Source organism: Pantherophis guttatus, chromosome 9, assembly GCF_059756535.1.
Source record: "Pantherophis guttatus breed Tessera chromosome 9, ASM5975653v1, whole genome shotgun sequence".
Taxonomy (NCBI): domain Eukaryota; kingdom Metazoa; phylum Chordata; class Lepidosauria; order Squamata; family Colubridae; genus Pantherophis; species Pantherophis guttatus.
Window position 1 is genome coordinate 1,203,188 of NC_142071.1, and position 25,229 is coordinate 1,228,416.

Consider the following 25,229-nt stretch of genomic DNA (forward strand, 5'->3'; position numbering starts at 1 on the left):
AGAAGAGAAACATCTTCAAAGAAAAAACAAGAAAGTCTAGTTGCATCCTGAAAAAGCATCTTTGGGACTTCAACTAGATGGTCCTCAGATGACTTGGCCTTTAGCTGTGAAGAATGGAAGTCTACCCTCATATCTACAGGGCAATCAATCTGGAGAAGACTACTTGAAGACTTGATTTGCTGAATGACCAGAATAGCAACAGAATGGGCCCCTCCATGGCAGACAAGAGCCAACTTTCTAGATCAGGGATCTCCAACCTTGGCAACTTTAAGCCTGGAGGACTTCAACTCCCAGAATCTGGCTGAGGAATTCTAGGAGTTGAAGTCCTCCAGGCTTAAAATTGCCAAGGTTGGAGACCCCTGATCTAGATGGCGGGCACATTACTGCAATCAAAGCCCTGCCCCATTTCTGCAATGGGCAAGAGGTTTCCATCACAATGTTGTACCTTCTATTTTGCTTCTTAACTATCCTGGGGTCACCTTGGATTATAGCAGGCTATTCAGAACTGCTGCTTCCTCCCCCACCCCTCAAATGACTGAAATCCTCATGGGCAGATCGGAAAGTGCAGAAGCAAAAGAAAATCCACCGGTGAAAGTTAGAGCAAAACCAGCATTTTCATAAACCTACATGCCAACTTCTTGTAAGACAGGCGCCGGGCAGAGCAAGTAGGTGTCCTCCACTACAAAGGGTTTCTCATCTGGAAAGAGAAGCAGAGAAAGTGGTTTCAGTTTGAAGCAACTTTGGAAAGAACAATTAAGGTGAGGGAAGCTTTATATCCAAATATATTTTATTCTTCATACTGTTTCCATCTTCCTTATTTGTACCCTATGATTATCATTAAGTGTTGTACCTTATGATTCTTGATGAATGTATCTTGTCTTTTTATGTACACTGAGAGCCTATGCACCAAGACAAATTCCTTGTGTGTCCAATCACACTTGGCCAATAAAGAATTCTATCTGACTTATTTACAATGACTCCCCCTCCCCATTCATTTCCACATATGACAGAAAGGACAACCAACTTCTTTAAAAGTTCAAATAAAGACTCCAAGACTTCCAGAAAGCAGCTCCAAACAGCTTGTCCACTGAGATTTCTTCTAGATTTCATTATATTGTTTCATTGCTTGACTTTAACTGTCTGTCTTGCCTACTACTACTCAAAATTTCCACTACCGGTTCTCCAGAACCTGCTGGATTTCACCCCTGCTCTTTTATTCTATTCCGGCATATTGTTTGACCTTGACTTATAAGCTTTTTTAAATCTTTTTTTTTAATGTTAAATTTTATTCACGCATCATAAAAAAATCACAGAATGTAAGAACTGGACATCCATTCCAGCCCAGTTGGTGTAGGAATCTAATAAACTTTGCCCAACAGATCATCCAAGCCATGTTTGAAAATCTCCTCTAGCGCAGAGATCGCCAAACTTGGAAACTTTTAAGACATGCTGGCTGGAGAATTCTGGGAGTTGAAGTCCACAAGTCTTAACATTGCCAAGTTTGGAGACCCCCTGCTCTAGGGCAAAACCAGCCAGACTGCTCCATTTCATTAATCACTCATTTCATTAGAAAATTCCTCCTCATATGCAGCCCAAATCTTCTTCCTCTTATTTTCAACCTGCTGAAACTTGCCCTGTTTGAGAATTTAATAATAACAAGATCCATATTTCAGCCATCAAAATATTTGTAGACTACAATGATATGTCCCTTCAGTCTTCAGCTGAAGCTAGAAAATACTTTTCTGCTAGCAATTTATTTTATTCAGATGATTTTTTCCCCCAGTGTTAATTGTTAAAGGTAAATTCTGCTTTCATGAATATATCTAGTTTTGCACCCACATTCTCTTAGTGGTGTTTGACTGGATCCTGAAGCCGTAGGTCTGTTGTCCCATTTCTCCCAAGATTTACAGAATTGGTGCATATGATGTGAGTAACCCTGCTGATGTGCACTTGTGAATAATAGATACACACCAGTGGTGGGTTTCAAAATTTTTTACTACCAGTTCTGTGGGCGTGGCTTGGTGGGCATGGCACAGGAAGGATACACTAAAATCTCCATTCCCACCCCACTCCAGGGGAAGGATACTGTAAAATCTCCATGCCCACCCCACTCCAGGGGAAGGTTACTGAAAAATCCCCATTTCCTCCCAATCAGATGGGACTTGGGAGGCAGAGAATAGATGGGGGCGGGGCCAGTTCTCCAAACTACTCAAAATTTCCGCTACCGGTTCTACAGAACCTGCTGAAATCCACCTCTGATACACACCCTCCACGTTAAATTTACTATAATAGTGATTGCAAACCTAAGACACACAGGTCAAAAGTGACACGCCAGAGTTTGGATGACACACCAGCATTCACCAACACCCGATAACAACTATTCTCAAAAGCATGTCCCAATTGTCCCAATCTTGCGCTACAGGGAGTCCTCAAGTTATGGCCACAATTGTGCCCAAAATTTCCATTGCTAAGCGAGTTAGTTGTTAAGTGAATTATCTCCATTTTACAAACTTGCTTGCCACTTAAGTGAATCACTACAGTTTTTTTTTTAATTTGATTTATATGCCGCCCTTCTCCGGAGACTCAGGGCGGCTTACAGTGCGTTAAGCAATAGACTTCATCCTTTTGTATATTTATACAAAGTCAGCTTATTGCCCCCACAAACTGGGTCCTCATTTTACCTACCTTAGAAAGGATGGAAGGCTGAGTCAACCTTGAGCCTGGGGAGATTCGAACCTGCAGTAATTGCAGGCAGCTGGTCTTAATAACAGGGTGCTTTAGACCATTAGTAACACGGTTGTTAAGCGATCTGGCTTCCTCGTTGACTTTGCTTGTCAGAAGGTCACGAAAGATAATCTCATGACCCTGGGACATGGCCACTGTCATAAATACGAACCCTTTGCCAAGCACCCAAGTTTTGATCGCATGACCACAGGGATGTTGCAAAGGTCTTAAGTATGAAAAACGGTCCTAAATCACTTTTTTAGCGCTGCTGTAACTTTCAACAGTCACTAAATGAATCGTTGTAATTCAAGGACGATCTGTAGAAGAAATAAGCCCGCCCACAAACAGATTTTCCCCTCCCACATTTCTCCTTCCTTCCAAAGTGCTGGAGATCCTTCATGCCAGTTTCCCTTTGAAGTTCCCCTGTGTACTGTTTGAGCCTTGAAGATTGGCTTCCCCTGAAGGACAGCAAGGCTGGGTGGAAATCTGAACCCAGGACTTTCAATACTTTCTGCACTTCTTTTGTTGCTTTTCGTCCCAGGACTTTCACACAACTGCCCTGTAGCCTCCTGGGCACTATCCCTCTTCAGGTTGCCCTGTAATTAAGCCTACAAGCTGTGCAACGGCTGGTAGGATTTTTAACCTGACCACTTTGGCTTGGCTACTCAGCAGAAACCATCTCGGGGGTTGGAACCGAAGGCCGTTCCTTAGATTTGGCCAGACAGCCAAGGCCACAAGTCTTCCTTTGTCCAACCCAAGAGGCAACATTCTACTTCATTTCATCCCTGCGCGGTGCAAAATGGGTCAGCGTCATGCCTCTGCTGAAATGCTCATGAATGTCAAGCAATCCAACGGTCCATGAGATATAAAGTAATGCTAACCCTTCCACAAATAAGCATCAAATGAACCCAGGACAGCCTTGCTCAACTATAGCATCCTCCAAAAATTCCTTGTGTGTCCAATCACACTTGGCCAATAAAGAATTCTATTCTATTCTATTCTATTCTATTCTATTCTATTCTATTCTATTCTATTCTATTCTATTCTATTCTATTCTATTCTATTCTATTCTATTCTATTCTATTCTATTCTATTCTATTCTATTCTATTCTAATTCTCCAGTCCCTTCCAGTTGTACCAGTGAATCTCAGAAGAATGCCCATCCTCCACTATCTATGCCATCTGGCTGGTTCTGGAAGACGCCCAGATCTTATTTCTTCACTGGCCACAAATGATTCATTCAAGGCTTCTGCTTGTGTCTCTCGTGCACACAGATCCATGGGTCCATCTCTACTCTATCTGGACTGACCTCAGTTCATTGAATGTCATCCTGCTCATTACTGACCAAAGATATCTGAGGGACTTGCAGATTTATCTTTAAATCTTCCAATGAACTGTTTCTGTTGGAACAGACTTCTCCATGGATGGAGCCTGAGTAAGCAAAGTCAGATTTTAATTAATGGAGTCTTGTTTTGTTTTGGATTTTTTGCCAAAAACACATGGAAGAAACAGCTGGACAGGATCACAAATTTCACCTCAAGGTCCCAATTCCCCTCTTTTAAAGTGGAATTGTGTGGATCATAATCTTGTTGTAATCTTTGGCCTTGATAATCTTATTTGATTTTTTAAAACCCTCCAGAAGAGAAGTCTTAATCTCTTTTCAGATTAAATAACACATTTCCTCCAGGTTAATCTGACACTGGTTTTTCATAGACCTTCCGTGGTGTGACTCAACCTGATGAGGCAGGAACTCAAAGTATTTGTAGTAAATCCAACTGGTGGTTGGAGGAAGATTGGATGGTCCTGGATCTGGAGCAGGCTAGTAGTTCTGCTCCAGAACATAAGCCCTTTTCTAGACTAGGCTGTACTCAGTCTCCACTTCTGAAGATTAGAGGTCTATGGAGATTCTCAGTCCTCCAGATCATGGTTGTCCCAGAGGTAATTTTTTTCAGAAGGCAACTGGACTTCCTCATTTTTCTTTAAAGACGTTTCGCTTCTCATCCAAGAAGCTTCTTCAGCTCTGAGCAGAAGAAGCTTCAAAGCTGAAGAAGCTTCTTGGATGAGAAGCAAAACGTCTTCAAAGAAAAACCAGAAAGTCTAGTTGCCTCTTGAAAAAAATTACCTTTGGGACTTCTGAAGGTTAGCTTTGTAAACGATTCTTCTTTTTCTCACCAGGAGCAATTGATCTTCTACTCTACCTTGGTGCGTAAGAGTAACACTCAACACAGCTACAGTTTTATTTTCAGATAAAGCAACCTTCCCATTCTGAAGTTACTCGTGGCTGGGGTACAGTATAAGCAAGCTAAAACGTATCTTAACTTTTGCACAGGTTTTTTTTTTTTGGGGACTGATTATCCAGATGCATTTCTGACTTGTTTTATGGGAGAAGTCAACTGGCAACTTCTAAGCAACCTGAGAATGAGCACTCAAAACACACATCTGTAACCATCGCAACAGCCCACCAGAGTATTATAATTCTGAGACTGCAGACTGGGGGAGGGAAGCTGACAGAAGAGGGGCCTGCATATCATGGCTGGCCAGAGTTATGCGAGCCTGCAAACATAACGCCGCCACTAAATGTGTGCACTTCACAATGGGAGGCAGCTGAAAAGAAAACCTCAGCTGCACTCAGCAAATCCTTTAGAATCTGCAAAAATTAAAAAAAAAATAGCCAAGGTCTGCACCAGAGCAAGCTCTTTTTTTCCCCCCTTCCAAAATAAATAAATGAAGCCCCACCCCTTTCCTAAAGCTCCAAAATATCTAACACTGCTTACAACTCTTCTGCTCAAGGAAGGAAAGTTTCTCCCTGATTGAAAAATAATTGGATGAAATGCCAATCGTGGAACATCACGGACCGGGATTCTAAACTCTTGAGGTTGCTAATTTCACAGTTTTTGCTGATAAAATTTTGCTCTGGGAGTCACGGAGTCTTCTTAGGAGAGATCGTTATGAGTTCTGTGCTATTTGGAGTCCAGCTACCAGATTTTATTAAAAGGATCAGGTTTTTTGAACAGCCGCTCCCTTCATTAGATGCCACCACAGACCAACATTTCTTTCCACCATAGGCTAACAATGATCGCCAACATGTTCGTCAATGTCCGATGATGGATATTGCACAACAAGAAGAAGAAACTAATAAAGTTCTCCTCCTACAGTATTAAGAATCTGAATGTCTTCTCTTCAACATGACAAAACAACTAGACAATTTCTTCCCCTGTACCATCACTCCGCTGAACACCTAATTCCCACAGCACTGTCTTAGGCCTATAAATATTTACCCATGAAGTAGGCTCTATTGCTATTATCCTTCTCACTTTTCTCATCTTTATTACTTTCTCCTATCGGTATCTTATGATCATCACTTGTGGTTATGGTGTATGTTTAATGATTGTAGCTATGATTTGTGATCTGTGACTTATCACTTTGTTGTTTGTATGTACACTGAGAGCTTATGCACTGGAGACAAATTCCTTGTGTCCAATCACACTTGGCCAATAAAGAATATTCTATTCTATTCTATTCTATTCTATTCTATTCTATTCTATTCTATTCTATTCTATTCTATTCTATTCTATTCTATTCTATTCTATTCTATTCTATTCTATTCTATTCTATTCTACTCTACTCTACTCTACTCTACTGTACTCTACTCTACCCTACCCTACCCTACCCTACCCTACCCTACCCTACCCTTATCTTACTCTACTCTACCCTACCTTACCCTACTCTACTCAAGTTTCTATTCTATTCTATTCTTTCTACCTTACCCTACCCTTATTCTACTCTACCCTACCCTACCCTACCCTACTCTACTCAAGTTTCCATAATTACCTGCAGTAGCAGATAGAGTATTTTTTTTTTCATATTGGAAGGTAGACAATCACACCCAAAAGGAGCCTCTCTCTCATCTGCTCATGGTTTGGGGCTTCTCTTGTGAAAACAAATCTTGCCCCAGCACATTCCTTCCTGGGTTATTCTGAGGCAATTGTGTTTTCCTCCTGGTGCACATGATATCAATTTCTTTTGCAATTCCTACAGCAAGGAAATTGCCTCCTAAGAAGAACACTGTGTATCCTTCCTCATCTGGGAGATTGATGAATTTGCAAAATTGAAGAGAAATTTGGATGCAGGAAGAATGAAAAGATGAACTCTGTACCACCAATGCTTATACCATAGCTTGACTTGTCGTGGTATGTGCAAAAAACATCAGGGATTCTTTTCTTGTTTATCTAAGCCACAAGAATATTTCTTCCTTCTCTTTTCTTTCTTTACGAACCCTTAAAGAACTGCGTGTCCTCACGTTCCCAGAACCTTTTTCCTTAAATGAAAGAATAGACTATGTCATAGACAAGCAGAACTACTGAAAAAGTTGAACAAGAAGCCAACGAAATAAATTTCTTGCCATTCCTGTTTTTCCACTTAAGCGCTCCAAAATCGTATTTTGTTTTTTAACTGAATCCTGTAAAATATTCTGGGCCTCATCTACCGAGGAGGAAAGTTTTCAAACAAAACAACTGAAACAAACAAACAACTTTCATAGTTAAGTGCCAGGTTTCAGAGCTCCCTTTTGTTTCCATTGTGGATCTGTAAAGCAAGAGCCTTGGTAGTACAGTGGTCTAAGGCACCCTGTTATTAAGCTGGTTATTAAGACCAGCTGCCTGCAATTACTGCAGGTTCGAATCTTGCCAAGGCTCAAGGTTGACTCAGCCTTCCATCCTTTCTAAGGTGGGTGAAATGAGGACCCAGTTTGTGGGGGCAATAAGCTGACTTTGTATAAATATACAAAAAGGATGAAGGCTATTGCTGAGCACATTGTAAGCCGCCCTGAGTCTTCAGAGAAGGGCGGCATATAAATCAAATAAAATAAATAAAATAAATAAATAAATAAATAAGAAGGAATGAAGAAGTCTTTGCAACATTGGAAAACATGGCAAAGTATTGCCATGTCTTTTAGAGTTGGAGAGATAGTTGGCCTTTGTGAAATCCCCAAGGAATAGATTATACTTTTTCCCCCCCTTTAGGCATATCAAATATTTTTAGATTAGTTTCTTCTTAAAATTTCATCCACTTTGGCATATCTGGTTGTGAGAGGTTGGCTCTGTGGTCCTTCTGAACACCAAGCAGGTAGAGGTGTTGCACTACGGTTCCCATCATCCTCAGCCTGCAGGGCCAGGGAGATTAAGAGGTATAAGCATGAAATCATAGCTAGACAAAAATAGTTGCTGGTGTGTTTTTCCCAGCCTTGAAACTCTCTGGCTAGTCTCATTCATCATCGATCTCATTTATCACTGTCGTGACTCAAGACCTCATGTTTCCACTTTCTGAGAATATTTCATAAGACGGCTGTGGTCTCCTCCGTGTTTCATCCGATCTTCTTTTGTTGTCTGGCGCTCCTGGGGGGGGGACCCCCGTTCAGCTAAGGGGTGTGTGTGTAGGGTTGATATTTTGCTCAGCGAAATGGTGTTTTGCTTCATCGCAGGCACGAGACAGTTTTCCTTCTTCATCATTCCCGGCACACAAACAAAGCATTCGTTTACATAATTTTCCTCTGACTTCTTCCTGGAAATGGTCGGTTGCGAAACAAATGTTGAAACTGGGAATCCAGATAGGGAGAAATGGGGATGGCGGTGGGCCCATGTTGTGGGCATGTTAGGAAGACAGACGAACAAGCTCTCTTGAGCATGCCAAGAGGTAACCAGGCTTATCAGTCTTTGGAGAGGGGTGGCATATAAATTTAATTAATTAATTAATTAAAATTCTCAAAAAAGGCCATGTGGAAAAAAGAAAAATAAGGACCCCAAGAAGCCAAATGGAAGACAGTGATGGCCATCACAGTTAATCCATTTTTTTTTTACTACCGGTTCTGTGGGTGTGGATTGGTGGGCATGGTGTGGCTTGGTAGGCATGGCAGGGGAAGGATACTGCAAAATCCCCATTCCCACCCCACTCCTGGGGCCAGCCAGAGGTGGTATTTGCCGGTTCTCCGAACTGCTCAAAATTTCCGCTACCGGTTCTCCAGAACCTGTCAGAACCTGCTGGATTTCACCCCTGCACCACCAGCCCTCAAAAAACTTCTGAAGACCTCAGTAGCTGTCCCAGGGCCCATTTTGCAGAAGCAAACTGGTGAGGTTCCCAAAGAAGAATTCACAGCAATCTCGGCCTTGTTGCTGAATCGCAGAGCAAGAGTATCCAGAGTCGTGAAGGAGTCGAACAAGACAAGATGGCTCCAGAACCACATGCATCGTGCATGTTAAAAAGGGGTGGGATTTTGCTTGCATCATTACAACCGACATCATGACTTTTTTTGACCCACAAACCTGTCTGAAAACTCCTTCAAAAGGAGGCCAATGGACCCCCTTCCAGACTCTCGTCTCCTTAGCCAGCTCACTCCAAGGAGCCAACATCCACCTCACGTCCATTGATGCCTCAACATGCAACTAGATCCCAACACTCCAATTAAAATACAATTTTGTTTTTTAAGGACAACAACATGTCATAGGACAAGTTGATTCGAGCCCTCGGTATATTAAAAGAAGGAAGGTTCCTGACTGCTTCAAAACAAAAGACTGAATTGCATCACCTTCCTAGTTCCACAAAGGTCTTAAAACAATTCTTGGAAAGAGATCAGATTGGAAGGTAGGGCTTCCCTTGGCCACCTGCCAGGTCAGAGTTAATTAAAAATCATCTTTAAGAAAAAAAATCTGGCAGTATAAGAAGGATCTGTATCGTTCTCCTTTGTCTTAGGCCAAACTTGCCTGAGGAATTCTGAGAGTCCATCAGTCTTAAAGCTGGCAAGTTTGGAAACTGCTATCTTAGGTGAAGAGGGGGAGGGGATCCTGGCTATCTAACCTGGTTGCAATCCTGGTTCTCCTTCTGTTGCACAAAACTTTAGGGCAAGGAGGCATCGTCTCCGATGGCCACAGACACCTTGGGATTCTTCAAAGGCCTGCTGGGTGCTGCGTGATTTAAAAAGGATGGGAGAATCCAGCAACTATTTCAGTGGAAATGAAATGAAATTAACTAAATATAGAGCATATTGCCAAGCAAGCCCTGTTCAACTTAGATTGATTTAAAAAAAAAAAAAATCAAAGCAGAGTCGGACTTGATTAGCTGGGTTTTTCTTTCTTTCTTTCTCTTTCTTTCTTTCTTTCTTTCTTTCTTTCTTTCTTTCTTTCTTTCTTTCTTTCTTTCTTTCTTTCTTTCTTTCTTTCTCTCTCTCTCTCTCTCTCTCTCTCTCTCTCCTTCCTTTATTCCTATTTCTTTCTTTTTTCTTTCTCTTTCTTTTTCTTTCGTTCTTTCTTTTTTTTTAAATTTGATTTATATGCCGCCCTTCTCTGGAGACTCAGGGAGGCTTACAATGCGTTAAGCAATAGCCTTCATACTTTTGTATGTTTATACAAAGTCAGCTTATTGTCCCCACAAACTGGATCCTCAGTTTACCTACCTTAGAAAGGATGGAAGGCTGAGTCAACCTTGAGCCTGGGGAGATTCGAACTTGCAGTAATTGCAGGCAGCTGTGTTAATAACAGGGTGCTTAGACCACTGTACTATCAAGGGTCTTTTTCTCTCCTTCCTTCCTTTTTTCTTTCTTTCTTTCTTTTTCTTTTTTCTTTCTTTCTCTCTCCTTTCTTTCTTTCTCTCTCTCTCTCTCTCTCTCTCTCTCTCTCTCTCTCTCTCTCTCTCTCTCTCTCTCTCTCTCTCCTTCCATTCCTCCCTCCCTCCCTAACTAATTTATTGGTCAATTTTTAACTTTACACCCCTGTCTTTATTTTGTACAACTCAGAGGAGTTTATATAATGCTCTTCTCTCTTATTTTCCCCACCGCAACATCTCTGTGAAGTGGTTTGCACTGAGATAGTTACCGACTCAAAGTCACCCATTGGCTCTGATGCTTGAGGGAAAACTAGGATGATGGGAAACCACTAAAAATCCCACAATGGGAAGGTTTTTTTTTTAAAAAAAAAAAAATCCTGGAAGAAGGACACGGCAATCCCTGCCGTTGTCAAGAAGAGATGAAGGTGTCCCTATGGCCATCTGGAGGGAATTTTCCATCAAGCCGCCATCGATGGCGGTGTTTTTGCCAGGAGAGCCCCTGGGGGAGGGCCAAGAGCCACGATGGTGGGCGGGATGCTGCAAAGCCCCGCCCTTTTGTACCCGCAAGCCAAGTTGATGGATGCACAAAGGGGCAGTTCTTCAACAGCATGGGTGTGGCTCCTGCGCTTAGCTATTCTTGGATGATCCCGAACAAGCCAAGCCAAGATGAGTTGGGCAAGATTAGGACTTGGGAAGCTGACAACCAGGAAATTGCAAAGCTGTAGGCTAGTTTGGCAAGTGAAAAGGAAAAGAAATCCAGAAAACAAAAATAAAAAAAACCTTTAACTGCCAGGAGAACTTGCAGGAAGTGCTCAGGAAGCCCTCCAGGGCAGGAGCAAAATCCGGCAGGTTCTGACAGGTTCTGGAGAACTGGTAGCGGAAATTTTGAGTAGTTCGGAGAACCGGCAAATACCACCTCTGGCTGGCCCCAGAATGGAATGGGAATGGAGATTTTGCAATATCCTTCCCCCAGGAGTGGGGAGGGAATGGGGATTTTGCAGTACCCTTCCCCTGCCACGCCCACCAAGTCACACCACGCCCACCAAGCCACGCCTACAGAACCGGTAGTAAAAAAATTTGGGTTTCACCACTGCTCCAGGGCCTTCCGTCGAAGGAGAGGTTGAACGTTTTTGCATCTTCCCCATTTAGATAAACTCCTTAGCTAAAGAAACCATGGCATTAAGCTGGCAAGATCTGAAGGATGAATTCTTGGAGAAGCCGTAGGATACGACTCATTGCTCTGCCTATGGGAGGTGCATTGAAAAGACAGAAATTATGGAAGCCGTCTCATAGAGAATATTGTGAATATTTTAACAGCGGCTAGAATTGCATTTGCAAAAAATTGGAAAGGAGACAAGCGAATTACTGATGAAGAAATTATTAAGAAAATGTTGGATTGTGCTGAAATGAGTAGATTGACACTTGAAATAAGAGAACAGGAAGAGAAACTATATTGTTTGATATGGGAGCTATTTTATCAATGGGTAGATAATAAAGCATGGGAATTAAATATTATATACGAAAGGAAATTTGATAAAACGTTTAAATATTTGTTTTCTGCTAGAGGAAAGAACATTTGTCATATAATGAGATTGTGAAAATTCTTTGAGAGCATGAAATGATTTTAACCGATCGAAACACTGTCTGTGATTGTTTGGAAGGATGATGTTTTTTATGTTGTTTTTGTTTAAAAAATGAAAAACTTTTTGCAAAAAAAAAAAAAGGAAGAAATTATGGAAGCCGTCTCAGGAAAATAAAGGAGTCTCCACAGCTCAAGATGGTGGCCCCCTTATGAACTGTCTGGAGCCTGCAAGGGATCCCTGAAGCAGCAGGTGGACAACAGCCTCAGGAGACAAAGCATCCAGGTGAGGCACAGGTGGACAGCCGAAAGTGTCATCACTTTCTGAGGAACCTCAGCAACCTCAGGGACATAGCCACGATGCAACGTGGATGGAAAAGGGGTGTGGTTTATTTTCAAAACTCTCACACGAATCCTCCTTTTAAAGGTTTCCATTATAGCTTCTGTGTGTTTCTGACTCTCGTGTCATGGTCAAAGGAAGAGCCATCCAGATTATCCATGTATTTTTAGGAATTTTTTTCTCTTTGCACCTGAAGGAAATGAAAGCGAGACAGTCTTTCTACTCTGTGAATTCTCTTCTTCTCTTCTCTTCTCTTCTCTTCTCTTCTTCCTTCCTTCCTCTTTCTTTCCTTCCTTCTTCCTTCCTTCCTTCCTTCCTCCCTTACTCTTTCTTTCTTTCTTTCTTTCCTTTCTTTCCTTCTTTCCTTCTTTCCTTCTTTCCTTCTTTCCTTCCTTCTTTCTTTCTTTCTTTCTTTCTTTCTTTCTTTCTTTCTTTCTTTCTTTCTTTCTTCTTTTTCCCTTCCCTTCCCTTCCCTTCCTTTCCTTTCCTTTTTCCTTTCCTTCTTTCCTTTCCTCCTTTCCTTTCCTTTCCTTTCCTTCCCTTTCCCCCTTCCCTTCCCTTCCCTTCCCTTCCCTTCCCTTCCCTTCCCTTCCCTTCCCTCCCCTCCCCTCCCCTCCCCTCCCCTCCCTTCCCTCCTTTCCTTTCCTTTCCTTTCCTTTCCTTTCCTTTCCTTTCCTTTCCTTTCCTTTCCTTTCCTTTCCTTTCCTTTCTCATAGTTGATCTGGTGCAGGAGGTACCTGTAGGAGGACAGGGCTTTGAATGGCTGAATTTCCTCTGCTTCCTTGTTCGGCAGCTTTCAGTCCAAGAGAATTGCCAGAGGCCTCCAAAGAATACCTTGGAAATCTTCACACTCTCCAGAAATGTTTGCTTATTCTGGCCCCAAAAAGTTTCTGACTCTCATTAAAGAGAGAGAGAGGAGAGAATATTCCTTCCAAGAAAAGTCCCTTTAAAAAAAAAAATGGAACCCATTTTGTGGGGAGGCAAGAACGCCGAGAGAACGAGCGACTGGTGCCTTCCCTCCGCCCCACGCCAGACCAAATCGCCTGCTGGAAAGGGCATCAAATGAAGAATGAGTGTTTGGCTAATGCTCTAATGAAAACCATGTCCCAAATCATGCTGAAGCAGCCCAGTTTGCGTAGCAGCAGCACCGAATGGCCTCCGGATGCCAAAGTTACTGACGAAGCTGCTTGCTGGGTAGGCGGGGAAGGAGGAGACGGAGAAGCAGAAAAAGAGAGAGGGCTGTCTTATGGAGTTTGCTTCTTCTGTGGACGGCAAAGGTTGTTGGGAGAAGAACGACATTTCTGGACCCTTTTGCCTTCACCGAGTGTTTGATCCAGAGGTGGGGAACGTTGGCCCTTTTACAGCCTGTGGACTTCGACTCCCAGAATTCCTGAGCCGGCCAGAATTCTGGGAGTGGTATATGGGCTATCGTTCCCCACGCCTGGTTTACGTGGACGGCCTCGCTTCGGCTCTGCCTCCAGCCAAAGTATGATTGCAAATAAAGTCCATGAAGAAATGAGACATTTTCCTGGCTGAAAATGGAATAAAAAAAGAGATTCACATCAAGCCAGGCCATTCCAGATGCACCAGGACGGCTGGGGAATTCTGGGAGTTGAAGTCCACGCATCTTAAATTTGCCAAGTTTGAAAACCATAGAAGTAGGCTTGCTGGACTCGGTGTTCAACATACCCTCCTGATCACCACCACACTGGCTGGGGATGATGGGAGTTGTTCACTACCCCCAAGAAGAGTAAGTTGAGGCTTCTAGCTCAGGCATGGCTGCTTCTGGAGACCTTCTCAAGAACTCCTCATCGAGAGGCACTAAAGTGGAGCCAATTATTCTGGAGAGACTGGATCTGATGACCAAAATGGCCGACCATAGCTCCTACGATTGTGGGAAACCAATTCCTGGAGACCATTTCTGATGGATGTTCTCAACCTTTCTCAGGCCTTCAGTTGGATAAACAGTCTAATTTTTACTCCTTTCATGTCCTTTGACATTTCCTCTCTCTTAGATTGTGGCAGGCTTTTATTTTTCAGGATGGTTTCTTCATGCTGGAACTTGTATGGATCATTGATTAACTAGAACAGACAAGTAACCTAAACGTCTTTGCTGTTCTGTTTCTCATCTTCGAAATTTCTGCTGTAACCCAAGTGAAATAAAGCCTGGTGCTTCCAAGGAACTGTGTCTCAAGTAGCAATTTCTCTCCCCCATCTTTCCTTTCCTAGGTGGGTTACACCACGGGTGGGTTCTACTTTACTACCGGTTCACAGCGGGGTCACACGCGCTCTTCTGCGCAAGCACAGAAGCGTTTTGATGACGTCGGGGTTGGTGGGTGGAGCCTCCCGCCAGTTTTACTACCGGTTCTATAGAACCGGTGCGAACCGGGAGCAACTCACCACTGGACTACACACTCCAGCTGTCCCAAGTGCCAGCACTCACCCATCACGCTACTTCAGTCTTCTGCTCAAACTGCCACAACGCCCTGATGGAAGCAACCTCATGGGAACGTGGCAGAAAAAAAGGGGTTTGCCAGGACATGTTTGGGCCAGAGTTAGGCACAAGTAGGAAAAAGGCCACCGTTCGCTTCATCTTATTGGCGTTTGGTTGGAAGTCAGGATGAGCGTACTTCAGAAATTGGATGCCAATGTTTCTCTTGGAAGTTATACATCCTGGAACCCAGCCAGGTGTTTTGGGCAGTGTGGTTGCGTAGTTATATAGAAGCAACTACATTTTCTTATTTCCTTTTTGTTTCTTTTCAACAGTTGAGGTTTCTGCTGGGTTCCCACAAATCTTTCTATTTCTCCAGCTGTTTGGGGCAAAGGGGGTGTTATTTTCCCGAGAGGAAACTTTGCAGAATTGGAAGAATCCTTCAAAAGGTGGACTGCTATCGGTTTCAAAATCTTCCGAGGTTCCAAACGGGAAAATATTTAGCACGAGTTCTGGGAGGCTGGTTTTAGCTATCCTCAATGTTAGCCCTCTTGGCGTTCTCCAGATGTGTAGGACCTTCATTTCCCATCATCCTTTGCCAGAAAATAAAACTAACTTGGGGAAGCCTGCTTCCGATTAAGGGGAGCTCTGATCAATAACATTCAGCATGTGAAGTCTTGATAGAAAGATCCATAAAATTGAAAAATACTTTTTGATTGCTGGCTGAGCAGCATCTTTCTTCATGGTGAACAGCACCTTTTGATCTCCAGATACAAAGGGGCTTTTGAACTTTCTTTGACTTCCCATCCGTCTTTTGAAACCGTACTGTGCGTAAATCTGCCTTTCGGATTCTCTGCTCTCCAATATGGCAGATGGAACTTCTAAAATAGAGACATTTGCTCCTGCCTTAATAAATGGTTTTATACTCAAGGTGTCAGGGTTCCAAGGAACACCCCCAACTAAAGAAAACTCCGAGGCTTGAGTTTCCTCAAAGTTCCATTTTATTAGAGATGTCCTATTGGCACATCTGGGAAAACCCTAATCTGAAAGCTTCCAGGTTTTCCCCACCCAAAGGAAAGACCAAGTCCCTGCCCAACACCCACAAATCCATCACATGGTCCAATCAAAGCACCGTCCCAACTGGAGATGCCTCCCAGTTCCAGCCTTCCAGGTGCAGGGCAAGATGTCCTTGACTCTCTGAGAAAGGAATGTTATTTTGACTAAATATCACCCGTGCTCCATACAATCCCCCCTCCCAGTTTCCCACAGTAGTAGTAAATGTGGCAGGCCTAAAGATCCATCAGAAAAGATGGCTTCCAGGCCTGACACAAGGTTTCTCCACACCAGGAACTCCCCCACTACCAACAACTGGGGAGAATGGAGGCTTAAAAGAATTCAAGTGGTTTGGGGGTCTCTGCATCTTTGCATTTATTTATTTTATTTATTAGTCATATTTCTATGCCGCCCACTCTCTGAGGACTCTGGGCGGCTTACACCAAAGACAGTATACTAAATAGCATATTTCCCCCAACAATCTGGGTCCTCATTTTACCCACCTCGGAAGGATGGAAGGCTGAGTCAACCTTGAGCCGGTGAGATTTGATCCGCTGATCTGCTGAACTAGCAGTCAGCTGAAGTAGCTGCAGTACTGCACTCTAACCATTGCGCCACCTCAGCATTGTCCACTGTCAACTCTAGCACTGCATTCCATCCATTGGAAAGCTAGAACTTTTCAGGGAGAAAGTTAGATTTACAGGAGGAAAACCTCTGGAAGCTGTTCTCCTTGGCATCCATTGTCCCTACTGCCTGCCTCACAGAAAGGCACCACAGAATCCTAGGGCTGGAAGGGACCTCAGAGGTCTTCTAGTCCAACCCCCTGCCCAGGCAGGAAACCCTACACCACTTCAGACAAATGGTTATCCAACATCTTCTTAAAAACTTCCAGTGTTGGAGCATTCACAACTTCTGGAGGCAAGTTGTTCCACTGATTCATTGCTCTCACGGCCAGGAAATTTATCCTTACTTCTAGGTTGGATCTCTCTTGAATGATCTTCCACCTGTTACTTCTTGCCCTGCCCTCAGGTGCTCCGGAGAGTAGATTTACCCCCTCTTTTCTGGGACAGCCCTCAAGTACCACACAAACTCTTTGGAAGCCAGGTAGAAAGAGTCTCACATAAACTCAGAAATGAGTTTGTGGGAATTTTGTTCTCTAGACAAAAAATAAAAATGAAGGAAGAAAAATGTTGTGCAACGTCCTGATGTTGGAATGGTTGTGGGAATGGAGTGGGTTTCAGGAGAAGGAGGAAGAAGATCGAGGAGGAGGAGGAAGAAGAGGCGATATTTTCTGAGATAAAGCATAAAGCAGAATTGTGGCACAAAACTGTTGGGCTAGTTATGATTTGAGTAAAGTTGTGTGAGAGCAATGCGAGATTTAGCACAACAGGGCTGGGAAAAAGTTCTTACATTTGGAAGAATCTCTTCTAAAACAAGAGTTTCCTCTCTTAATGTTTCCCTTTTATTTTTAATTCAAAAATATTCATGTTGGCCTCTTGGCCTCTTTGATCTACCTAGAGTTGCTGTTTTTGCCTTTGTTTTTTTTCCCCCCCCTTCTTCTTCGTTGTGGCCTTTTTGTGGCTTCTCTATCCATTTCCACACTTCAGCAAAATCGCTCCTTTTTTCCCACAAGGATGGCAGTTTTCATGGGTAAATGTCACCACCGGAAAAACTTCCTTTGGGATCTGGTTTTCCCTGAGTGTTACTCAAGGTTCAAATTTGGCTTGTTTCAGTGCTCCTCTGAGATCGGAGCTGATCCCCAGGGGTTTCACGGGCATTCCAGTGGCCGTTTTCGATTCATCGATTTCCAAGTAGCATGTGAAACTTCTTTACATTAGCTACTATAGTTCTTGCCTGTTATATGAGCTACGACTGTAAAATGGAGTCAGGTGCTGAGCCACATGGTGGTCTGTACCCCTACATGCCTTCCCATCACTCACTTTTAATGCTCAGTCTCCCCGCAGGAGAACCCCTGAGTTCTTTGCATTCTTTTGTCCCATCCAGATCTGGAACTAGATAGAATATGAGCACCGACAGAGAACAGCAACAGAAAATTATGGATTAACAGATTAACAGAGTTGGAAGGGACCTTGTAGGTCATCTAGTCCGACCCCCCATCCAAGCAGGAGACCCTACACCATTCTTGACAGATGGCAGTCCAATCTCTTCTTGAAAGCCTCCAGTGATGAAGCTCCCACAACTTCTGAAGGCAACTTCTGTTCCACTGGTTGATTGCTCTCTGGAAATTCCTCCTTATTTCCAGGTTGAATCTCTCCTTGCTCAGTTTCCATCCATTGTTCCTTCTCTGGCCTTCAGGTGCTTTGGAAAATAGCTTGAACCCCTCCTCTCTGTGGAAGCCCCTCAAATATTGGAAGACTGCTATCCTGTCTCCCCTGGTCCTTCTCTTCACTAGCCATGCCCAGTTCCTGAAACCATTCATAGTATGTTTTAGCCTCCAGTCCCTTCATCATCTTGGTTGCTCTTCGCTGCACTCTTTCTAGAGTCTCAACATCTTTTTTATAGTGTGGTGACCAAAACTGGATGCAGTACCAATTGATGCTCAGCTTCCTCTCATAGGCATTGTTTGCAAGCAGGATGATGTCCTCGTTGCTGGATTCCTGCAATGCCCTCCACGAGGTGTTATCTTTGGAGCATGCTGGAAGCTGTAAAACATGGTGGTAACCATGGAGGGACTGGGAAAAGAATGGGAAGGAGAGATGATCTAAGCCTTCAAGAGACGAAGGATGGAAGGAGATTCTGCAGGCTGCCTGATCTTATAAATTGCAACTCAGCTCATATGGAGAAAAATCCACGAAGAAGCATTTCAAGCCATTCAAAGGTCTCCACCTTCATGATCTCAGTATAAATGAGGGACGGACACTCCTTGAGTGGCTTCCAAGATTCTGGTATGTATCAAGACAAGCATTAAAGACACCTCCCTGAAATGGGTGTAGTTCTTGGTCTTGCCAGCTGCAGGAAGCTTCCCCATGACTAGGCCAATCCCACCAGCATAAAATAACACCTAATTGAGAGTAGTTGGCTCTCGTGTCCAATCCAAAGGGTGGTTCTTATCTTTAAGTGTTATGTACACAACATGGGGATGGGCCAGACCATACAGGCCTTCAGAAAGGACATCTGAGAACCTCTCCCTTCTTTGGGATGGCCTCCATGGTGTGAATTCTTTTTCCCATGGAGTTTCACGCAACTCCAACTCTTCTTGTATTTTGAAAGCAAGTTGAAACTTTTTGATTCCATCAAAATCCCATCAAGGGTTGGCTATTTTGCCCAATGTGTAAGAAAATAAAATGGTGAGTGGTGAGACATGACTTCATTGCCCACATAGTCAAGTGACGTACTTATGTAATAAGGTTATGGTACACTTGCTATAAGTGCCACAGCTGTATTCTCAGGGAACTGCTGTGAATGGTTTAAAAACATTTCAGAAGCCAGGGAGTGATGGTCCTGAAACGGCTGTGAATTCACAACTCTCTAGTGTGCTTTTTGCCATCTCTTCTGGTAAGATGGGTGGGTTACTAGGCAACACAGTATCAACAGTAGAGACCTTCAAATTTCTAGGTTCTACCATATCTCAAGATCTAAGATGGACACCTAACATCAAAAACATCATCAAAAAAGCACAACAAAGAACGTTCTTTCTGCGCCAACTCAGGAAGCTCAAACTGCCCAAGGAGCTGCTGATCCAGTTCTACCGAGGAATTAGCGAGTCTGTCATCTGCACCTCCATAACTGTCTGGTTTGGTTCTGCAACCCCACAAGACAGAAACAGACTTCAGAGGATCATTAGAACTGCAGAAAAAAACATGGCTACCAACCTGCCTTCCATTGAGGACCTGTATCCTGCACAAGTCAAAAAGAGGGCTGGGAAAATATCTCCAGACCCCTCACATCCTGGACATCAACTGTCTCAACTCCTACTCTCCAAACAACGCTATAAAGCACTGCACACCAGAACAACAAGACACAAGAACAGTTTTTCCCCGAACGTCATCACTCTGCTAAACAAATAATTCCCTCAACACTGTCAAACTATTCACTAAGTCTGCACTACTATTAATCTTCTCATCGTTCCTATCACCCATCTCCTCCCACTTATGACTGTATGACTCTAACCTTGTTGCTGGTATCCTTACGTTTTATATTGACTGTTTCCTAGTATGATTTGATTGCTTATTTGTACTCTGTGACTATCATTAAGTGTTGTACCTTATGATTCTTGACAAATGTCTCTTTTCTTTTATGTACACCGAGAGCGTATGCACCAAAGACAAATTCCTTGTGTGTCCAATCACACTTGGCCAATAAAGAATTCTATTCTATTCTATTCTATTCTATTCTATTCTATTCTATTCTATTCTATTCTATTCTATTCTATTCTATTCTATTCTATTCTATTCTATTCTATTCTATTCTATTCTATTCTATTCTATTCCAGAACATAGACTTGTCTGGAGCAAGCTGCTTATTTACCATTAGCTATCTTTTTATTCTGCTGTATTTTTGTGCTATTGTCACAGCTGCTGTGGTTATTTTTAGGCCTGGGGAATTCTTGGAGTTGAAGTCCATGCATCTTAAAGTTGCTGAGATTGAGAGACTCCCGTCCCAAACTTTAACTGAACAACTGAATTTGGATGTCAGATTAAAAACAGAGTTTTTTTGGGAATGGCTTGGTGATTCGCATTTCCCTTTTTTCTGTTTCCTTGAACACGTTGAACAAATCAAGCCTTGAGCTTAAGCATTGCAGTAACTGAAGAGTGGTTCAATTCCCTCAAATAAATATGTTGTACGAGTACCTGACTGGTGTTCATTTTATTAACCTGGGTTTAGAAAGCAGCGTGTTGTGTGAATCCAGCCCAATAGTAGCAAAGGGCAAAAAGATACAGAAAAAGAAAAATCTCTCATGTCCTTAAATATCTGTGGAGATTCTCTGTCATCCAGATCATGGTTGTCTCAAAGGTGCTTTTTGAAGAGGCAACTGGACTTTCTGGTTTTTCTTTGAAGACGTTTCGCTTCCCATCCAAGAAGCTTCTTCACTTCAGTTCAGCTGAAGAAGCTTCTTGGATGAGAAGCAAAACGTCTTCAAAGAAAAACCAGAAAGTCCAGTTGTCTCTTCAAAAAGCACCTTTGGGATGTCCATGTCCTTGTTCCCAAGTGCAACAAGGGAGAAGGCAGCTGAGCTTAACACCAACACTTCCATCATCATCAGTTGTCAACAGATGAGCTCCAGAGAGGACCATAGGATGCAGACAGAAAAGTCAAGATGATGTGAGACTGAAGCTCTACCCATTCTTAGGTGCATCTCATGGGGAACACCATAGCCACTTCCATCTTGTCTTTTTTTGACCATACCCTAAAGATAACTCTGGATTCCTATCAACCTTCTTCTCTTGTGTCAAGGACACTTGAATGAACTCGGTCAGGCAAGACCGAGCCACAGCACTCCTTCCTTCCATGAGGATTTTCAGTCAATGCCGCAAACTCCACACAAATGAACAATGCAACACAACCATTATTAGGACTGGAATCATCATCATCATCATCATAACCATCATCATCATCATCACCATCATGTTGGTGATGGTATCAATTTTGCTTTCAGCATCCTTAGGAAATCAGTAAAAGTACATAAAATCATTAGACATGCAGGGTTGATTGGTTGATAGGACAGGAGGACAACTTACTAAGCGTGACTGTCTCGTTGATTCTGAAGCTACAGAGGACTCGATCCACATTCCGGGCATGTCGGAAGCCATTTCCTGTCACCACAACTTGGAAGGATTCTGAAAGTAAAGAGAAATAATTTATTTGAGAAGAGCATTAGAGGTTTTTTTTAAAACACTTGATTGATTAGGTGCTATCAAGTCAATCTTTTTAGTCCTAGTGGCCATCTAGATGTTCTTCATGATTTTAAAATAATTGCTGATTCATTAAAATTATAATTAAATGATAATGCAAGATGAAGGAACCCGGCTCAGGCATTTTATTAATGGATTGTTTGATTTTACTTTTTTGACCTGACTCCCAGCTTTCTACCAACTGGGAAAATCAAGATAACTGTCAACACTCCAAGCTGCATTCACTCCAGTGCTGACATAAGAAGGAGAAGGTGGGGGCATCTGGCAAGAGGACGCTTGACTTTTCACCTACTTATTTTCCCTGGAGATACTATCCCCTAGGAGATGGGTTGGGAGGGGGGAAATTCCTTTGAGCTGAAGTAGTAGATAACAGACTTGGAAGATGGCCAATGAGAAGCAGAGTAGTGGGGAAAGGAAAGGGAGGGTTTGGACCAGGAAGTCAGTGTTGGCTGCAACTGAGTCGGAGTTTCGATTGTTGTGCCTAATAAATGAAAGATTTTGATCAAGGACTATTTGTTTAAAATGCAGTTTATTTGAGACGACACCGAATCTTGACAATAACAACAGAAGAGACTCTATGTAGCTCAGAGTTGGACTGTGGACTCCTTGGTGCTTTCTGAGCTTGGTGGTTCTTTTGCAGATGTTTTGTTGAACATGAAGATGCTAAATGGCCTGGTAATGAAACATCTGCAGGCAAACCAGCAAGCTCAGAGAGCACCAAAAACTCCACAATTAAGCTAAGTCTCGATTTATTTTTGGGAGGGCAGTCATCTTAATTTAGGTCCTGAGAATGTGGCAGAATATATTTGGGCCCAAAGAGATGTTAGAAGAAGACAAATAATTAGCAGAGGCAAACTTGAATAAGGCTCAACAGAAACAGAAGCCCTCACAAATGCTCCCGAAATGTGTAACAGAATCATTTCGGAAAATGATGTAAATGACCTCTTTATACAGTCCATCTGTTTGTAGCTGTTTTCTTCTAGCATCAGAGAAGGGATTTGAGGGGGGAGTTTGAGCAGTAACCAACAACAGAAAGAAAAAAATATATATGGTGATATAGTCTTAGGATACGATTTTATCTCATCATCCTAAAAAAGACAATTAAAACATTTTTTAGGAAGAAATTCATGGAACACTTAATATTTTGTAAAACCTCGGTCCAATATCATGCCTGTGAAGGAATGTCACTGGAAAAAAATTGGTCTGCAGGCGATTGGTTTTAAGGGTTTATTACCCTTAAGAAAGAAATTGAACATTTTTGGGGAATTTGGGAGAAACAACTACACAATGCAGAACTTGTGTGTGTGTGTGTCTGTTTTAGTGCCATTTCAATCATATTTGGTCCGACACTAATTTCGACTGAACTTTTGGCCCCGTGTGCTCAACAGTTGAAAAAAAAAATTTTTTTTTTAAATTTATATGCCGCCCTTCTCCGGAGACTCAGGGCGGCTTACAATGCGCTAAGCAATAGCCTTCATCCTTTTGTATATTTATACAAAGTCAGCTTATTGCCCCCACAAATCGGGTCCTCATTTCACCTACCTTAGAAAGGATGGAAGGCTGAGTCAACCTGGAGCCTGGTGAGATTTGAACTTGCAGTAATTGCAGGCAGCTGGTCTTAATAACTTGATAACAGGGTGCTTTAGACCACTGTACTACCAAATTTGAAGTCCGTACATTTGAAAGTTGCTGGGACTGAGAAACATGGATCCAAAATCATGTTTTCTGGTCCAAGGAGCATCTGCCTTTCAATCGGGGAGGGGGGGGGAAAGCCCAGCCAAAAGGAAGCCCAGAAGCCTCTAAATGCCCTTAATGATCAGTGGGATAAAAGGGATCAGAGCCGCACCTTTTGAGCTGCTGCTGTAGGGAAAAAAGCCTCGGAAAGTCAGAAGCAGCACTTCTGCCCTGCAGTCAGCAAATTCTGTCTGTGCAAGAGTGCTTAAAACGAAAGGGATGATCGGGGAGCAAGGAAGGATGACTTCCAATGCTTTGAAGCCGAGTGACCCCGCTTTCTGCTGAATCAACATTATCTCTGATGCTCAAGAGCCATCGCCCACTCGCTGTCTCTCTAAATCCATGCCTTGGGGGCAGGAAGGGGGGGGGCACGTCTCCTGCACTGTAGCTGCACAAAGCATACGAGTTGACTCAGGAATCTAGGCTCTGCTCCAAGACTCTGGTTGCTTTTCTTTCCAAGAGGCAGCTGGACATTCTGGTTTTTCTTTGAAGACGTTTCACTTCTCACCATCGGTGAAATCCACTTATCTTCGCTACCGGTTCGGGAACAGGAGCACACGGAAGTGTGCGTACGCTATGCGCAGAGCCTTCTGTGCATGTGCAGAGGGTCAAAAACAGGTTGTAATGATGTCCCGGTGGGTGGACAGAGCCTCCCGCGACCGGCGCTACCGGTTCGTGCGAGCCGGATACATCCGGCTGGATTTCACCACTGCTTCTCACGCAAGAAGCTTTTTTTAAAAAAAATTTTTTTATTGAAAATTATTTAAAAAATACAGAAAAAAAAGTATAACAATATGGATAGAATTGCAGAGAGTAATATAATACATATAGAGTTTTAAAGTATCAATTTTCGCCTAGAGAAAGTATAAACCTCCATTAAGCCAACTCATCAAAAGAAAGAAAAGTTTATGCAGAAGCTTCTTCAGCTCTGGCTGGATGGTGGAGGATGGAAGGTTTTATACTCCTTGCAGACAGTTGGTCATTTGCATCCTTTTTGGAAAGCCATTGAGGCCACCTGGACATTTATCTGTGTCGTCAGGGTCACCTGAGTGGTGCAAATGGGTGTGGAGTCTTCTTGGCACTGCTGAAAGGAGGACTGTCTTGTAGACTGGAGATAGATGATGTCATATCCCTCTCTCCCCTCTGTTGAGAGAGGGCTGTTCAATTTGGACATGGATGGCCTCTTTGGCCCATTCCCCATCATGAAAAAGCTTCTTGGATGAGAAGTGAAACGTCTTCAAAGAAAAACCAGAAAGACCAGTTGCTTCTTGAAAAAGCACCTTTGGGACAACCAAGACCTGGAGGACGGAGAACCTCCATAGACAATTCATCCCAAAGATTCAGCTGCACAGCATCCTAAGACATTCCCTGATGAGCTCATTCAGGGAAGCGTGTAGCCAGGTAGAAGATACAAACACCCATCCTTTGCAGAGAAGAGGAATAATCCCCATCGTGTTATTTCAGATTTCATAGATAAATAGGGGTTTATCAAGACAGCTGATTAGCGAAACAGGAGTGAAGGCATCAAGGACCAGGACATCTCAATCAATGGGAGGTTTGGTAGCATTCTTGACTGTGTGCACAACTGTGCAGCAAGACCAAAGAGTCTGCTTCATCCTCCTTTCTCAGGTGACTTTCTTTCATTGGACCATCCTATCTCTAGAGTCAACAGCCTCTCTGGCTTCCCAACTGAGTCCCAAGGAGGACCTCGGAAGAGGACTTCTGTCAGATGCAGAAGATCACATGAAGGTTCAATTAAACTGATTTACTGCTATAGCCTATGCACGAGAACCTTCTTAACTAATGGTGAGCTCCTGGTTAGTTAGATAAGGGTCAACAGAATTCAAGAGGGGAGTTGGATTTACCCTGTTTCCCCCAAAATAAGATGTCCCCTGATAATAA

At 43.0% G+C, this 25,229-nt stretch overlaps 1 protein-coding gene across 1 annotated transcript in view; it reads right to left on the bottom strand.

Moving 5' to 3' along the window:
• Positions 1 to 25,229, bottom strand: part of ANTXR1 (ANTXR cell adhesion molecule 1) — a 110,894-nt gene that overhangs the window by 45,056 nt on the left and 40,609 nt on the right. The window contains exons 10-11 of the mRNA XM_087875776.1: positions 21,420 to 21,518; positions 628 to 697 (exon numbers count right to left, since the gene is read on the bottom strand). Of these exons, the coding sequence (XP_087731902.1) occupies positions 628 to 697; positions 21,420 to 21,518 (169 nt within the window). The remainder of the gene's footprint in view (positions 1 to 627; positions 698 to 21,419; positions 21,519 to 25,229) is intronic.